The following is a 17,803-nucleotide window of genomic DNA, read 5'->3' on the forward strand; positions in this document are numbered from 1 at the left end:
GAAGCGTCAAGACTCGAGAACGCGAGGCGGGACGCTTCACGTGTTAGTTTACGTTCTTTTTAGCTTATTAGGAGTGTATTTTTTCTTTTTTTTAAGCTTATTAGGAGTGTTATACCAGGTGCACCAGTATGAAATGAGCTTTTACGCATTCATGTGTCAAACGTGAATGTTTGGTGTAAGCGCATTTTAACTAATTTTTTTTGCTGTTTGGACATCTGTTAATCATGACGTTAATTATGCAGAAAACCATTAAACAAGTCAGATCACAACAGACAGATTCACTAGGCTAGGAACTTTGCGATTATCATTTATTTTCATCCAGTGCGCACGCGTTGGTTGAGCAGCACCTCAAGTCCTCTAAGCCTGGGATAGACGAAGCGTATACGTCTATAGACTCTAGCGTAAACTCCGAATGTAATGCCAAAAAGTTTACGCTTCGTGTGGCAGGCATAATCGCATAAAAGTTAATACCGAAACGTCAACTGCACTTACATTCCTGCACCTGCAATTACATCGTGCAATTACATTGAATTACATGTGTTTTTAGCCACAAAAAACATAAATCGACGAGATAAGTTCTGAACATCTTCTACAGGGTTACTGATATGAAGTGTTACCAAATTCACAGTGCTGTATCTTTCAAACCGCTCGTAATATCGACGCCAAAATTGTTTTAGTTATAGTTTAATATATTGTTTACAAGGCACTAAAAGCATTTGCGTCTGTTTTGTAATTTTTTTTTTATCGTGATGTAATTCAAACATATAGCTGTGATGGCGTTTATTTGGCTGGAAAATCACATCCCTAAGCTATACTTCGTGAGCTTAGTCACTTTAAAATGATCAAAATGTATCGCTCCATAAATCGATACAATGGTACTGATAGCATAACAAAACGCTATGGAAGTGGACCAAAACAAACCGCAACATCGCCAGAAATGATTCGGAAAGTGAAGGCCAGAATTCAACGAAATCCGCGTCCATAAAAACCTCGCAAAGGATATGAAAATTTCGCTCGATCCTATGCAACCCATAATGAAAAATGATCTGAAGGTTGAGCCTTACAACTTCTCAAAAGCACACAATCTTACACCGCAGCAAAATAAAGTTCGGTGCGAACGAGCAAAGGAGTTGTTGCGCTTGCACGAACGTGGCGCATTTTCAAACATTGTGTTCTCCGATGAGAAAAATTTTCAAATTAATCTATCCATAACCTTTAAAAACGATCGTGATTACTCGATCGATGGTTCATACTTGAATTCAATTAAAAACTATACATCCAGCATCTTAAATATAGGCCTCAAGAGTCGAATGGCAGAACGAAGTTTGCCGGGAACACTAATCTTTTAATATATTTTAAGATGTTTTTACTGTATATTAGCGATTGTAGAACATTCAACTCTTCATATCGCTACGCTTCATGTTGGTGCTAAGTTTACGCTTGCATTTACACTCGGATTTACGCTCCGCGGGCCTATAATCTTTTTGACATAAGCATAATCTTTTTGGCATTACACTCTGAGTTATACCAGAGATTACGCTTCGTGTATCCCCATAAAAGGCCAATAAAAATCCTTAGCATCCTATAAGGATGCTACAGGATTATCTTTTTTTTCGTCTTGGCATCAAAAGTTTTTTCGTAATGTAGAAACACTCTAAAACGAGGAATGCACTTTAGCATCTCATAATAAAAATCGTATCTTAAAAACTAACCATTATTTTGACGTGAAGCTTTGGCATGGATGTTAACAACAGTACCAACAACCTACAAAAAATACGAGAATAAAAAAATTGTTAGCAGTAGCAAATTGTGTACCGATTCTTCTTATTTATTGGCCACAGTAGTACACCTGATATAAACAATATAACCACTTGTTGAATGCTTGAACTCGATTTGAAAAACAAATTCATTCATCATAACCTCATGTGGTCACGTACCTTTGCATCTCAACCATGATGGGCACGATAGCATCTTTCTTCCATCCTCTTTTTTACAGTTCTCAACGGAAAGATGCTATCGTGGTAGCATATCTATAGAATTATTACAATTTCATACACAGCCATAATTATTCTTTCCTATGTCTTATATAGTCTATGTTTCAGGTTTTCATTTTCTTACTCATTCCTTAAAACCGTACTCGGAAGGAACTCGATATAGAAGCTTGTGATAACGAGTTTTGGGATCTGGGGCTACGTCCAACGTCTAATCGTGGCAAACATGTTTTCATGCTACTTGGGGTTCAACGCCTTTCGCTTAACCTCTTCGCTCAAATAACAATCGTTCCACGACCGTCGGGACAGTCTGTTTCCCTCAATGCCTGCAATGTCTGCAATCTCAACTACCGCCAATGAGCATCGATAACTAGGGCCCGGTTAGCTCAACTGGGATACGATGCGTCTTCATTTGGTACCGCGTTGTCTAGATCTACACATTATGCTCGTCAAGGCGTTCGCGGACTTCGCGACAAGCTAAGCCGTTCCGTAAAAATCCAGCAACGGATTGCAGGGTGACTATCAACGAGATATTTAGGATGCTGTCGGGCTGGAGCTTTGAGCCAAACGTGTGGCTACGAGCTGCAATCACCTCGTCATCGTATGGTGTTATTGGCCACACTTAGTGTCTTCGGACGCCGAATCAGATCGGTCGCGATTAATCGCTGTCAAACTGTTTCACGCGATGTATAACCTGGAGCTTCCCCGTTCCAAGTCAGTAAGCGCCCAAGGGATTCAACTCAGCATCCCTAACAAACTGGTTGCAACTGGACTCAGTTCCTCCTTGGTTGTTATGTCGATTAGACCTCAGTAGTGCAGCGGCAAGGCAGGATCTTGACCTCGGCCTTAATTCCTAGCACCACTGCACTCTATATTGATCCCTTCAGCGGCTGGATTAGGACTTATGCCTAACCATGTGACCACATTATAAGAATCTACGGCTAGATTGTAGATTAGAGAGACTGACATCCATAGATTTGTATTCATATTTGTTCATCCTTTCTCTAGAATCTAGCCTAACGTATTTTTTTTAACATATATAAGGACGGACGAGCCATATGTTTAGCCTAACGTATGCATTAAAAAAAAGAGACAAAATTTGCCGATTTTTCATGGGCAAACCGTCAATCGCACAACAGTAACTAAAAATGCAGCATCAATAGTAGTTATTTATGAGTCATCAGACAAAATTTGAAAGCTCTATCAGTCGAACTCTAATCGTGATGGTGAAAAAAGCGAAGCAATTTCGTTCCAAGGTTTGCGCATTTCAAAAACGGTACCCTGACGCGACCAAAAAGATTATCGTGTGACACTTTGTGAGTGTCGGATATGGCCGTTTTAGTATCTACAAGATCTTGGCACTATTGCCCAACAATAATAGCATCACAATAAGGCATAGTTCGGCACGGCCGACGACTCTGACCGACCAAAACCTCCAAAGGATGCTGATGACCGAGACCGAGGAAAAAGTGGTTACATCACTGCGTGCGATTGGCCGTGAGATCGGTGCAACGGCCCAAATAATTAAGAAGTATCTGGAGTACATAGCCATACATGTCAGAAAGCGAATATCCCAGCCACTAATCTCAGAGCAGCAATTAATGTCATAGCGACAGCGGTTGACCACGATCGTCAAATTAATTTTTTTGGCGCATCGCGACGTGGCGGTGGTGAATGAACGCGATACCTATCTCATTGTAGATGAAAAAATATTAAAAGGCTCTTCATATTTTACTTCCCGCCCGAAAGAAGTGACCTCTACAGTGAAATTCACTCACACACCAAGTTCCTCAAGAAGTCCCTCCATTGGCTAACAATCAGCTGCCCTTCTTCAACTCCAAACTGGTCGTGATCGAGAAAATTTGTTATGCAAAGTGACTGCAGAAGGTTGCGTCAATCATCAAGGAACACTAATAGCACAAAGATCGGGGAGTCTGACCAGAAACGATACGCGAAGTGATCGTTAGACAAAATGAAGCGGCTGAGTACCAATGTGATACCACAGATTGCGAACCCGCTCAACGTCCCCCAGCTGCTGCCCATCGAAAATTTCTGGGCTAACTTTAAACGTAGGATCTATTTTAACAATTTGATTGGAAAAACGGAGGAGGAATTAAATGAAAAGACACAGAAATAGTTGAAAAACATGTGCACAAATATGTTTTTGACTGCCATGTCGAAATTACCGTATAACTTCCAGAATCCTACTCGGAATGGCGTAGAATCTCTTTTTTTAAATGCATACGTTAAAATCGTATAATGTGAACGCAGGTTCGACTCGGAGGACTTGGCAAATCTCTATATAGATTTATTCTTTGCTTGCTAAAGCATAATCTTTGCACAGTCCCAATTTTACTACTGTTCCGTTTCTTTCGCGTTGCGACCGTCGTGTATTAGCGCTTTATCCATTCGGTATGAAGTTCACGATCGTAAAACCCACTTCCCTAGCATCCATCGCTGATCTCTTGTTTCTTTCCGTTTTTCATTTTTTCTTTTTTTCCTCAATGGATGGGTGGAGGAATCCGCAAAGTATGATAAATAATTTCCTTCATTTATTTTTAAATGGTATATAACAGTTAAACAGGTATTTGGAATGAATGAATAGTTTTAAAGAAACATAGATACTAGAGATACAAAGAAAACTTTCTAAAAAGGTTATGCTTTAAATGGTCCGCAGTCAAATCTTTGTATACTTGCTTGGTTTGTTTACTTTCAAAAACATTTGTGAGCCGCACTTATTTGAATATCATGAATATCGGCATGGTTTCGTCAATATCTTTGATCTATGATCGAACTACTGAAATCCCAATCCTGAAGTCAGGACAATAAAACAGAAAAAAAGTTCCAGATCACAATCGAGGTAGGTATGTTCAGCCAGCAACACACCTCGTTAAATCCCACCCACACGGAAAGAGTTTTGCTCATTATGGGATGGTCCAGCATTCCAAGGCGCCAAGCGCAGGCGCACGCTAGAACATGTTTTTATGTATTGAATTCGGTTTAGGTATTGGTGGGGGAACTTCGGCGAATCATCAGCCTGGATGTAGAGGCTCGACTCGCAAGAGGTAAATTTGTGCGCAAGTCGCCCGCACTACTGTGAAGACTAAACGAAGAACTTATGTACTCGAAATTTGCATCTAAATATTTAGTGTACGCCGTCTTTAAGGGCTGGTTACATATGTAATACTTTTTGTGAAATATTTATTACTGGAATTGCGAACCTTTAAAGAATATTACGTAGTTTTTATTAAACCAAGCAAAAATGACAACGATATAGCGATTTGAAAAGCGGTGTGTCAGAGTCTCACTTACTCATTGGCACGCGTAGTGTGTAAGCGTATAAACCAATACAATTCGTTTATGCTACTATTTGAGTGAGTGGGAAGTGAAAACAATTAACACTGGAAGAATATTAAAAGTTATATTGAGTGAAAAAGAACTATCTTTTAGAGTGATCTTAGATATATCTGGCATATATAGCATAGGCATAGGCATTCATCTGTGGTTTAAAATTAATATTGGTGCTTACCTGGAAATCATTTAGTGAGTGTCTTAACAAGGATCGATCGGTCATGGATTCTAACAAATCGTTTCTCATACGAGACCTGCTTGGAGATTTAATTAGAGGCCGCACTTCTGGTAATTTTTTATATCAGTGTTCTGGAATTTTCGCTGCAACCAAACAAATTTTGTTTCGATACGATTACCAAACTATATATTTCTATTATATCTACATCTATATCAAAAACCTCAATTTTTAGCACTTTTTCGTAAGTCTTATAGTTGCTTAAATTATGTCCTACACTGTAAGGGCGAGCTAGTATACGGAGCATTTTAGCAAACTATATCTAATTCCATTAATTAATTTTCACGCGACTGTCCTTATTCTGATATATTATATCTCTTTACGTTCATGAGTGAAAAGAGAAGAACGGCGGACGGCTTTTTAGAAAACGTTATAGGAAATTTGGTTTAAAAAACCAATAGCACATTGTCAAAGGTATGCGATTGGCTTGTTTATGTTTAACAGGCTGTTAACATGCCACTAACAGTCCAGTTAATATCATATCTTGATATCAATATTATATAATATTAATATTGATAATATATTATTTTGGGGAAGGCAAAGAAGTTATTACATACCAAATAAAACCCGGCTACCCCCTGCTTCCAGATAGCTCAAATAGTTATTAGTTTTATTGGTTTTATGCCATAGTTTTTAAAATTGACTCAATCAATGATTTCAATGATTTCGAACCTCTTCAGTTAATACCAATTTCAGAATGGTTTTTCACCTATTTTCACACACGATCTCGATCGTCTGCTTCGAATCAATCCGTTCAACCAAACTTGATATCATGACAAGTGTTATTGCTGATGGGAACGGAAATTGACAAAGCATTTTGATACTATTGTACCGGATTCATCGATTTGTCGAAACCTCATCTCCGATTGTTATCGTAAAAGTGGCGACACGCTCCTTTTCGGTGTACCGGTAACAAGACAATAGACAATCTCGTTAAGGAGCGGCATATCCATCTTGAATGAGATAAGCAGTGCTTGTGTGTTGAAAAGTGTCTGAACTATTCGGAAAATCATGAAAAGTCACGAATGGTCAGGTGGAGGAATGGAGTTTATTATGCTTACCGATTGTTCTTATGACTGCGTTTATGAGGGCTCTAAAATACGAATTTCTTTTTCACGTATAACGAGCTCTCCAACAGCTCCCTGCCGAAAATGTAAGCAATGATTTTGTTTGCAATTTATGGCTGAAAGACAAACTCACTTTACCTTCTCAAGTACCAAAAGACATGCATTCTGGAAAATATGTATATAAAGGATTCGCATTGACTGCCATTCTAAGGTCCTGTCAATCTGAACAGAGGCATTGTTTTTGGAATCTATTTCCTTTAATTTATACAGCACGCATTCGTTCTTAGTGAATAAATGAGTAGGTTAATATCATCACACTTGCTGCTCCATCGCATTCCGTTATTCTATCTTAATTGGTAAAAAATCGCCCAAGACATTCGGAAGTCGGAGTGACGGAAGATAATTGATCTTCCATCCATCCATCCATCCATCTGCAATAATTGATTGCAGTGCTGCATTATTGCATGATCAATTATTGTCGAGAAAAGCCGTTTGAATTATTATTATTATTAACATGAAAGCAGGTATTTATGAGTCAATTCATCTTAAGAATTAAAAATCGAGGAAAACATCTTCAGGATAATTATCGTAAAGTGATCAGATCCGGCAATTAAATGGAGGAGATTTCGTAGTAGTAGATTTGCATATTGGTCATAGGCTGACAACCCTATTTTTAGTTGACGCATTTCATTGTTTAATTGTCAAGATTTCATGTTCGTTCGAAAAACGTGACGAAAGACATGGCGCCACAATGTGAGGGGGCTCAGACAAACGAGCTTCGATTACCTTCTCGAATTTAGAAACTTTAATGATCAAGGGTTCCTCCACCATGCGTTGTAAAACGTTTCTCCAAGCAGCTGCACAATGCTTCCGAAAAATATGCACTACAGCATGTGGAATGTAGAGAAGAGAGAATGAGATAATATTCTCAGTTGGATCACCATTCACACGGTGAAACATATTGAATATGGTTGACGAGAACCGACATGGATGCTATTAGGACGCGTAGTGTCGATATCAAAAGGTGATATTATTTAGCACTTTATAATAGTCAGTTCTTTATTGATACGTTTATTACTACTGCCATTAAAAAACCAACATCTAAGGTGCTTATTCTGTACCAGGCGATTTCGATGGCCTCAGGCGTTCGATGATTCATGCGAATTTCGAAACTTCAACTCGTTGCTTCGAAACGTTTCGGAAACAATAAAAAATTCAAAATGACAGTTTGAAGTAAACAAACTGTGAATTAACTTGTTTTTTTTCGGTATAAAAACGACCTAACCTTTGTAATAATAGTATACGATTAGCAGGAAGAAATTATTAATGCATAATCAGGACGTTTAAATCGTTTTTCAGATGCTCGATGCTCGATGTAAACAAAACGCCAGCTGTCGATCACAAAAATGCACTCGACAGTAGGCGATCGTGAACACAAAATGAACACAAAATGAACCACATGAATCATCGCCTAGACGCCATCGTAATCGCAAGTTACAGAATAAGTACCTAAGGAGTTACATAATAAGTACCTAAGGTGCTTATTCTGTAAGACAGTTTCTACACACAGCCAAAATTTGGCGGCTAAAGTCAAAATTGTCGGCAAAAGTCAAAAGCTCCATATAAAAAAAATAATGGTGTGTGTAGGGACGCTTGAAAAGAAGAACTTCAGAAAAACTACAGAATCATCGCGAAATAACTTTAACACACCTGCAAACAGCTTTTTAAAAAATATAATATGCTTTAAGCTGATCGGCAGACACATAATGCTGCACTCCAGTGTACGCCGTACCGTAGATGTAAATTTGTCTCCATCTGCCATTATTTTTTCCAAAATGTTGGAAAAATGAAGTTCTCTTTTTTTGACTTTAGCCGCCAAATTTTGGCTGTGTGTAGAAACTGTCTAAGACCGTTTCTACACACAGCCAAAATTTGGCGGCTAAAGTCAAAAAAAGAGAACTTCATTTTTCCAACATTTTGGAAAAAATAATGGCAGATGGAGACAAGGGTCATATTGACAAGGGTCGGTACGGCCTACACTGGAGTGCAGCATTATGTGTCTGCCGATCAGCTTAAAGCATATTATTTTTTAAAAAAAGCTGTTTACAGGAGTGATTAAAGTTATTTCGCGATGATTCACTGTAGTTTTTCTGAAGTTCTTCTTTTCAAGCGTCCCTACACACACCATTATTTTTTTTATATGGAGCTTTTGACTTTTGCCGACAATTTTGACTTTAGCCGCCAAATTTTGGCTGTGTGTAGAAACGGTCTAACTTGCGATTACGATGGCCTCTAGGCGATGAGTCATGTGGTTCATTTTGTGTTCATTTTTGTTTTCACGATCGCCTGCATGTCGAGTGCATTTTTGTGGTCGACAGCTGGCGTTCTGTCTACATCGAGCATCGAGCATCTGAAATACAGTTATAGCGTCCTGATTGTGTATCAATAATTTCTTTCTGCTAATCGTATATTATTATTACAAAGGTTAACTCGTTTTTGATACAGAAAAATCAAGTTAATTCACAGTTTTTTTACTTCACACTGTCATTTTGAATTGTTTATTGTTTTCGAAACGTTTCGAAACAACGAGTTGAAGTTTCGAAATTCGCATGAATCATCGAACGCCTGAGGCCATCGAAATCGCCTGGTACAGAATAAGCACCTAAGGTGCTTATTCTGTAACTTGCGATTACGATGGCCTCTAGGCGATGAGTCATTTGGTTCATTTTGTGTTCATTTTTGTTTTCACGATCGCCTGCATGTCGAGTGCATTTTTGTGGTCGACAGCTGGCGTTCTGTTTACATCGAGCATCGAGCATCTGAAAAACAGTTATAGCGTCCTGATTGTGCATCAATAATTTCTTTCTGCTAATCGTTTACTATTATTACAAAGGTTAAGTCATTTTTGATACCGAAAAATCAAGTTAATTCACAGTTTTTTTACTTCAAACTGTCATTTTGAATTGTTTATTGTTTTCGAAACGTTTCGAAATTCGCATGAATCATCGAACGCCTGAGGCCATCGTAATCGCAAGTTACAGAATAAGCACCTAAATCTCTAAAAAAAAGTATAATTTCAGGCGTTGAATATTTTAATCATCTGAGAGGAGGAGGGGTTACAAAAGATCTGCCCTCTCAATATATGTTTGTTTCTTGAACAATTAATGGGTTAAATAGCCACTGTAAGCTAAATTGTAAAACCCTACAATTATGCTATTTTAAGCTGTAGATAATCCTAAACATGTAATATTTATTTTATTTTATTATTTATATTTATATTAGTTTGGCGCTTAAGTAATGTCGTATTTTTAGCAAAACTTCAATGGGATATATTTCTGGTTTCGATCAACTTTATTCAACCAAATATGAACCATTTTGATTGACCACCTTTTGCCATTTTTCAGCTAAAGACATAATGCCTTTAGCGTAAAAACTCCGTGGTTTATCGTTAAAAAACTGGGACACGATGTTTTCACATGCTTCTCTTGAAACCAGCCATACTCCACTAAGGGAGTTTTGCATAGAACAAAACAAGTGGTAATCCGATGGTGCAAGGTCTGGGCTATATGGAGGATGCATCAAAACTTCCCGGTCAAGCTCTCCCATTTTTTGCCAAGTCATCAAAGATATGGTCTAGCGTTGTCATGATGGAAGACGATGCCCTTTCTGTTGACCAATTCTGGCCGTTTTTCCTCGATTGCTTGCTTCAATCTCATCAATTGGTCACAGTAAAGGCTAGAATCAATAGTTTGACCAGGCTAGAGAAGCTCATAATGAATGATTCCATTCCAATCCCACCAAACAGGCAGCATAACCTTCCGCGGCGTCAATCCTGGCTTAGGGACTGTTTCTGGTTTGAAGTTGTTTGTAGCTTCTGTATTCTTGCACCATGATCTTTTTCGCACGTTATTGTCGCATTTGATCCACTTTTCGTCTCCTATTATCAACGGTTCGATTTCATTTCGTTTCAGCAAAGAATCGCAGATGTTAATTCGGTCCAATAAACTTTTCGCTGACCATTCATGCGGTATCCAAAAATCGAGCTTTTTTTGAACCCCCCCTTTTTTAAATGGCTCAAAACCGTTTTATAGTGAAGGCTTAGTTCCTTAGCGATGTAATGGCTGCTTATGTGATGATCCTGGTCTATCCTTTCAATAATTTCATCGACTTTAGCAACGATAGGTCGACCAGAGCAAGGTGCATCTTCACATCAAAATTTTCAGAACGGAAGCGAGCGAACCATCGTTATGCTACACGAACTGATTCAGCATCGCCCCCTGAACATCACAAATTTAATTGGAGGCTTACTTGGCATTTTTCCCTTTTTTTAGAAAAAATCAAGATATAGCAAATTTCTTCACTATTTTCACACATCTTTGAACAGCTATAACTTTTTACCCACTACTCCAAATTCTTTTTAGTTTTGATTAAAAGATACATCAAATGTCCCTTAAAACAACGTGGTATGATATGACATAATGTGATTTATAACGGTGGAGATAGACGGCTCCAAACACATCCATTGCCAAAATACGACAATACTTAAGCGCCAACATAATATTAATGAGACCATTTGTGACTGCGCGAGTTGTCTTTTTCAGTTCCCGTTACAGAATATTGACGAAAAATTTACGTTAATGCAGGTCAAGAAAAGTTCATTTTTTACGATATGCAAAAAAGCCAATATAAATATTTTGTTGTGGAGAATAGTGTATAGGTAGGAATACACGAAGCGTAAACTCTCGTATAAACTCAGGGTGTAATGCCAAAAAGATTATACTTATGTCAAAAAGATTATAGGCCCGCGGAGCGTAAATCCGAGCGTAAAAGCAAGCGTAAACTCTGCACCAACATGAAGCGTAGCGATATGAAGAGTTGAATGTTCTACAATCACTAATATACAGCAATAACATCTTAAAATATCAAAGAAGATGTTCAGAAATCAACTTATCTCGTCGATTTATATTTTTTGTGGCCAAAAACACATGTAATTGATGTAATAGCATAGTGTAATTGCAGGTGCACGAATGTAATTGCAGTTGACGTTTCGGTATAAACTTTTACGCGATTATGCATGCCACGCGAAGCGTAAACTTTTTGGCATTACACTCTGAGTTTATACGAGAGTTTACGCTTTATTTATCCCCGGATTTACAGTTTTTCTCTCGTTTTTCTCAAACTAGCTATTCATTTTTCATTTGGAATGATACTAACGGTTTAATTTATCGTTTTTTACAATACCAGGTGTATACATATGGAGGAATATTTGGGAGGAAAGTATTTAGAAGTAACGAGTACGTAAGGTGGTTTGAACAACGTTACTTCAAAATATAGTCGCTTCAGACCTGTGTTTTCACGGTGCAAGTGCTTCGGCACTGCCACCCTTGCTGCGAGTCATCTCGAAAGAGGCATACAGCAGCAGGGTGATAACGGAAAACCAAGCTAGTGGTTTAGTGGGTGTGAGTCCCACAAAGTTCCTGGGGGACTTCCTCAGATTCGTACATTAGTATTCCACCTAGATTGTTAAACGGATTAAAAAAAGGTGCATGCATATGAAATCGTTGTTTTTTTTCGAAAAATCGTTTATTGTGGGAAAACGGATAATCATTTATTATCCAAAGTGATGGCAGTCGTTAGTTACTCATTTCAACTATATCTTAGGCAATTTTTGGATGCCTAACCTAAAAAACCGCCAATCTGTACCATTTTTTCAAAACCCATCCATTTTTTCAAATTTTCGTACAAAAGGAAGCGCAGCTCAGCCATTACCTGTCGCAACGATGCAAATGCATGTTCATTTGATAGAGTCAAGTCTGGTGAGTAAGCAGCAAGTGGAAATTGTTTCCAATTGTCGCTTTTACCGTGTCCTTGGCCGATATTTCGCGCGGTGGCGGTGCATTTTCATCGAGAAAAATAGGTCAATTTTGTCGTTTTCGATATTTTGGTTGATTTTTCTCACAAGTCACGGTCGAAATTGATTAATTCTTACTTGCAATGATCATTAGTAACCGTTTTGGCCAATAAGGCCTGCAATTTGATGACTTCTAACATTTTCGATGGTTGGTGGTTCTCTCATTTATATCACTACTTTAATTTTTTTTAAACCGCACTTTGCAGTGTGTTTCAGTAAGAGCATACCCACCATAAACTTCAATAAAAATGTGATGCGATTCGGCCGCCGATTTTTTTAAATCGAGGCAAAAAGCGAACGATGTCCGCGAATCGCAGTTTTTAGGAACGGAACTTGCCATTTTAATCGCAATGAAAATATTTGTTATAGTGCTAAATTAGAAAAATTGCACACCGATTATGTTTAACGGATGTCTAATGAACAAAATAAAACACTAAGACTGGCTTTATACCTCCGTTTGACGTAGAATGAAACACAATGGTTAGAATGAACACGTTTAGAATGAAAACAATGGTTTCATATGCATACACCTGGTAGATATTGACGAACAATGTGTAGGACTTGTTTCGAGAAAATATGAGGAAAATTTTAAATTCATTTGGACATTCGTATGGGCGCACCTTATGAAGAAACAATTTTTCAAATAGTTTTTTGAAGAAATGTGCAAGTTAGTATTTTTTATTACTGCCTGCATTTCTAACAAATCCAAAACTATAATTTGTCATGAGTTCCGATTAGATTTAATGGGTTTCATATTTAATTTCAACCTAACAGTCGTCAACGGCCTCACTTAAGCTCAAATTATTTTTAATTTAGCGATTTTTATAAGAAACCAATCCAATTAACAAACGCAAAAAGTTTTCTATGTAATTGCAATAAGAAATGCATGCCGGACACTTGGTTAAAACGATGTTATTATCTCCAAACCATGCATTTAATTGTTTGCCGAAAATTAATTGATTTGTTGTAATAAAAGGCTTTAATACCCGATAGATGAATAAAAATATCTTCCAAAGTCTCCTTTTACATCCCTGAAAACATTTGTGCTCGAATTTATAAAGTGGAAAGCTGTACGTGATGAGAAAGTTACACTCGGCACCAAACCCCCACCAATGAATTTTTGCTTTGAACTTACGGTGTGGTATGGTGCGGGTCCCTCATGGTTCAAATCATACAAATAACGGCTCTATCCTTCCAAATTATCAAGAAATTACTTATTTGCTTTGAGAAGCACTCCATTTTTCTTTTATTTTACCTACGTTACCAAATTTATGGTAAATGAGCCAGTGGTCGTTTTGGTTATTAATCAATATTAGCTTGGGTTTGAGTTTTCTCACAATTTTATGATTTGTTTATGCTCCGTTGTGTATAAAATACGTCTGGTTAATGCTGATCTAACCATATTTCCTGGTCTAACCATACACTATGTTTCATAATGATAGCCTCACCCTGTTTTTTCGATATTGCGCTCGAATAAAGTTCCCCAAAAATAATTCAATATACTGTAATTGTTCCTTTCAGCGTTAAAAGACGTTTGCCGTTTGAATTTTGAAAAACAATTAAAAATTGTGGATTTGGGAGTCAAAAAACCAAAAATGAGGTGTTTCATAATGATAGCCTCACGCTAAAAAAATTAAATTAAGATGGAAAACAGTTCAGTAGGCTATCAATGTTATTTTATTTACAATAAGTAACTCCTCCGTTACTATTAATTGCCTAGAAATGCGGGTTGGCATGCTTACAGCGAGCATGAAAAATGTTGCAGTGCGCAAAGATCGCCATGCACTCTTATTAGCTACTTCCACCTTATCTATGTTAAATTGCCTACCATTCCCATAAACATCACTAACTAACATCCGCCAATCATTCTCCATCGGATTTAAGTCCGGAGAAATCGCTGGCCTGGGCATTACATTGATTTTATATACAAAATAAATATTACAAAGTTGCCAGACTGAGTTTTATAAACAGGCATATGGTATGGACAAATGCTCATTATTAGTATGCTGTATTATGCAAAGTTTAACAAAAGCGCCTCATGTTAATTGACTCATGTTGACAATTTAGATGGGCCGGTTTGTTTTACCGGCAACTGGCGAGATTTGAGACGTGAAACACGGATTTTTACCAGACCATTTTCGGGGATGGATCACTGATGATATGGGAGGCGTTCGGCAGTCATGGCTAAAGCAATTTGGCAATTATTTCAAACCAAATGAATAGTGAATAGTATATCGAAGTGTTGCTAGGCCATTTGGAGCAATATATCAAGCATAACCATCGTGAAAAAATATTTTTTTAAGCAAGGCGTTATCTTGCCACGGCGACACTTGCCTTCTTAAGGTCCGTTTTTGACGGTTTTTTGTGACGTAACCATTCCACTTTATTTTTATCAAATAAATGGCATATTAATTTACAACTTTTTAAGAATATTTGTTATTATTTTGAGCAACATTCATTGAAAAATTAATCCATGACATCAAAATTTGGTATACATGTCCTTTTTCCAGGTACTTTTTACGGTGCCCATCGTAGTGACATGACGTGTCATTGAAAATATTCAAGTCGATATTCGTTAGAAAGATTATAAGTTTATCTATGTAGCCCCGGAGAGTTTTTGTAAATTTTCCTATTTTTCGATATTTGGCAGATTTTTGAAATTGAAAAAGTGATGCTTTTTGTGATTCTGCCAAAAAAAAACGAGCTTTACATAATTCTTAAAAAAAAGAATCAACAATTTTCATAAAATCTTGACGAGGCTACCCGGCAAAGAGTGTATAAATTATGTGTTAACGTTTCAGCGATTTCTCGGGACTTAAATCCGATGGAGAATGTTTGGCGGATGTTAGTTAGTGATGTTTACGGGAATGGTAGGCAATTTAACATAGATAAGGTGGAAGTAGCTAATAAGAGTGCATGGCGATCTTTGCGCACTGCAACATTTTTCATGCTCGCTGTAAGCATGCCAACCCGCATTTCTAGGCAATTAATAGTAACGGAGGAGTTACTTATTGTAAATAAAATAACATTGATAGCCTACTGAACTGTTTTCCATCTTAATTTAATTTTTTTAGCGTGAGGCTATCATTATGAAACACCTCATTTTTGGTTTTTTGACTCCCAAATCCACAATTTTTAATTGTTTTTCAAAATTCAAACGGCAAACGTCTTTTAACGCTGAAAGGAACAATTACAGTATATTTAATTATTTTTGGTGCGCTTTTCTCGAGCGCAATATCGAAAAAACAGGGTGAGGCTATCATTATGAAACATAGTGTACTGCCTCTAATGAATATCGTTGAATTTGGTAGACGAAACAATGATAAATGCTTCAAATTAAACGACCTCGTACTGGCTCGTACATACAAGACACACATCTTATCTTATTTCTATCTTAGCAAAACCTAAAATGACTAATGCATATACATGGTAAACGCTGGGAATTATTTTTAGAGAAAACAAGTCAACTAGAAACATCAGAATCTGAAGATGATGAAAATAGTGAGATCGACATAGAAGACAGATCGTCTCCAGATTGTAGCCTTATCGGAGCATATCATCCTTATATGAGAGATGCAGATGGAACTGGTATTGATGTCGCGAGTAAGAAAAAACAGTCAGCAATAATTGAGCAATAGTTCAACAATTGGAATACCGCACTAACAATATACAATATGTTATATCTTACAGCTTTGCACTCTGGACTGATAATAAAGAACGGCAGAAAACCCCGTCGGCGCAGAACAGCCTTCACCCATGCACAACTGGCCTATTTAGAACGAAAATTCCGGTAACATTCACATTTTGAATACCAATCATATTTCTAATAAGGCGCCAGAACAGGCACGTTAAATATTATGTGGTGTTTAGTGAAAAAAGAAATAGATTTTTTTTATTTTAAAGATACTATGTACGTACATTTTAAATTTATAACTAGAAGTATTCGATACAAACCGATCCATACAAACCACTGCAAAACAGTTATGGATTATTTATAAATTTTATTCAGATGCCAAAAATACCTATCAGTAGCGGACAGAAGCGATGTGGCAGATGCATTAAATTTATCGGAAACACAAGTAAAAACGTGGTATCAAAATCGACGGTAAGTAGTCATATAGGAAATTATGTTGATTTCGAACTATCAATGTTCTTTCGATTTATTGGTCCAAATTGTTTAATAGAACAAAATGGAAACGACAGAATCAGTTACGCCTCGAGCAACTGCGACACCAGCAGGTATCTATGGAAAAAAACATTCTTAATGCGGCAGCCACAGTGGGGGGTACCATCGCAATGGTACAAAACCAACCACAGAAAACCAATCCGATGGTGGGAACTCTCGACGGTGCTTCTAGTATACAGTGCTGCACAACCCCTTCCGGGCTTTCTGTAACATCCGCATTTATATCATCAAATCCGTGTAATTTTCTGACATCGGCCGCCGCTGCTGCCATATTTCGCAATGTAAACTACGTGCACGGTTGCCCCATGTAATATGCTCTCTGTTTAGAAATATACGCACTTTTAATTACCAACCCGCGCTTCCCATGAAACCAGTGTTTTAAATATTGTAAAAATGTGCGTACTTTTATGTGAAGTACTTATTATTGAATTGTAAACTGACATCATGATTATTCGTATTTGCAGCAGTGGTGTGATCATCCATTGTAATTGCCCATAAAGTTGATGACAAATTGAGCAATTAACCTTCTATTGACAGATATTATGAATACAACGAACTTCTCCTTATCGATATCTTAGCGAACGAGTACTTAGCAGTCAACTGGGGGAAACTTCGTCGTCATTCTTCTGATCTACAGTATTAAGGGTGGTTTTGGGGCGTAATAATTGAATGTTTTATACTCCTAACCCTCGCAGATTTATATCAGACGGCATGCCGCATAGATAACACCGCTAATCACCAAACAACAAAATATCTGGAGGCGTCAATCTATGTGTAGGCAGTTGGTGATTTTGAATGATTTGTCTCAGCTCCTGCTCATGAGCTCTGACTTTTTTACAAAATGACAAACAAGCCAATAATTTGTCTTGATTAGATGCCGCAATCCAAATAGTCTGCTATGAAAAAAACCAAAAGATACATTATTCTGCGTATTTTTTCCTACTAGCTATACATTTTTCCTATCTTTTGGGTAATTTGTGACTACCATGTCAAGAGAATTCTTCATTTAGCGACACAAACCACCCGTCATGCTATTTTCCGACAACTTCATACAAATCGAAG

General features: G+C 37.5%; 1 protein-coding gene across 1 annotated transcript; it reads left to right on the forward strand.

Annotated features, from left to right (window-relative positions):
* The first annotated feature begins 5,411 nt into the window (after positions 1-5,411).
* On the forward strand, positions 5,412-17,052 carry LOC126575906 (barH-like 2 homeobox protein). Its single transcript, XM_050236925.1, has 5 exons — positions 5,412-5,630; positions 16,009-16,158; positions 16,246-16,345; positions 16,565-16,660; positions 16,740-17,052. The coding sequence occupies exons 1-5, from the start codon at positions 5,564-5,566 to the stop codon at positions 17,050-17,052; spliced, it is 726 nt and encodes a 241-aa protein (XP_050092882.1). The 5' UTR covers positions 5,412-5,563.
* The last annotated feature ends 751 nt before the right edge of the window (positions 17,053-17,803 follow it).

This window comes from Anopheles aquasalis, chromosome 3 (assembly GCF_943734665.1).
Source record: "Anopheles aquasalis chromosome 3, idAnoAquaMG_Q_19, whole genome shotgun sequence".
Lineage (NCBI taxonomy): Eukaryota > Metazoa > Arthropoda > Insecta > Diptera > Culicidae > Anopheles > Anopheles aquasalis.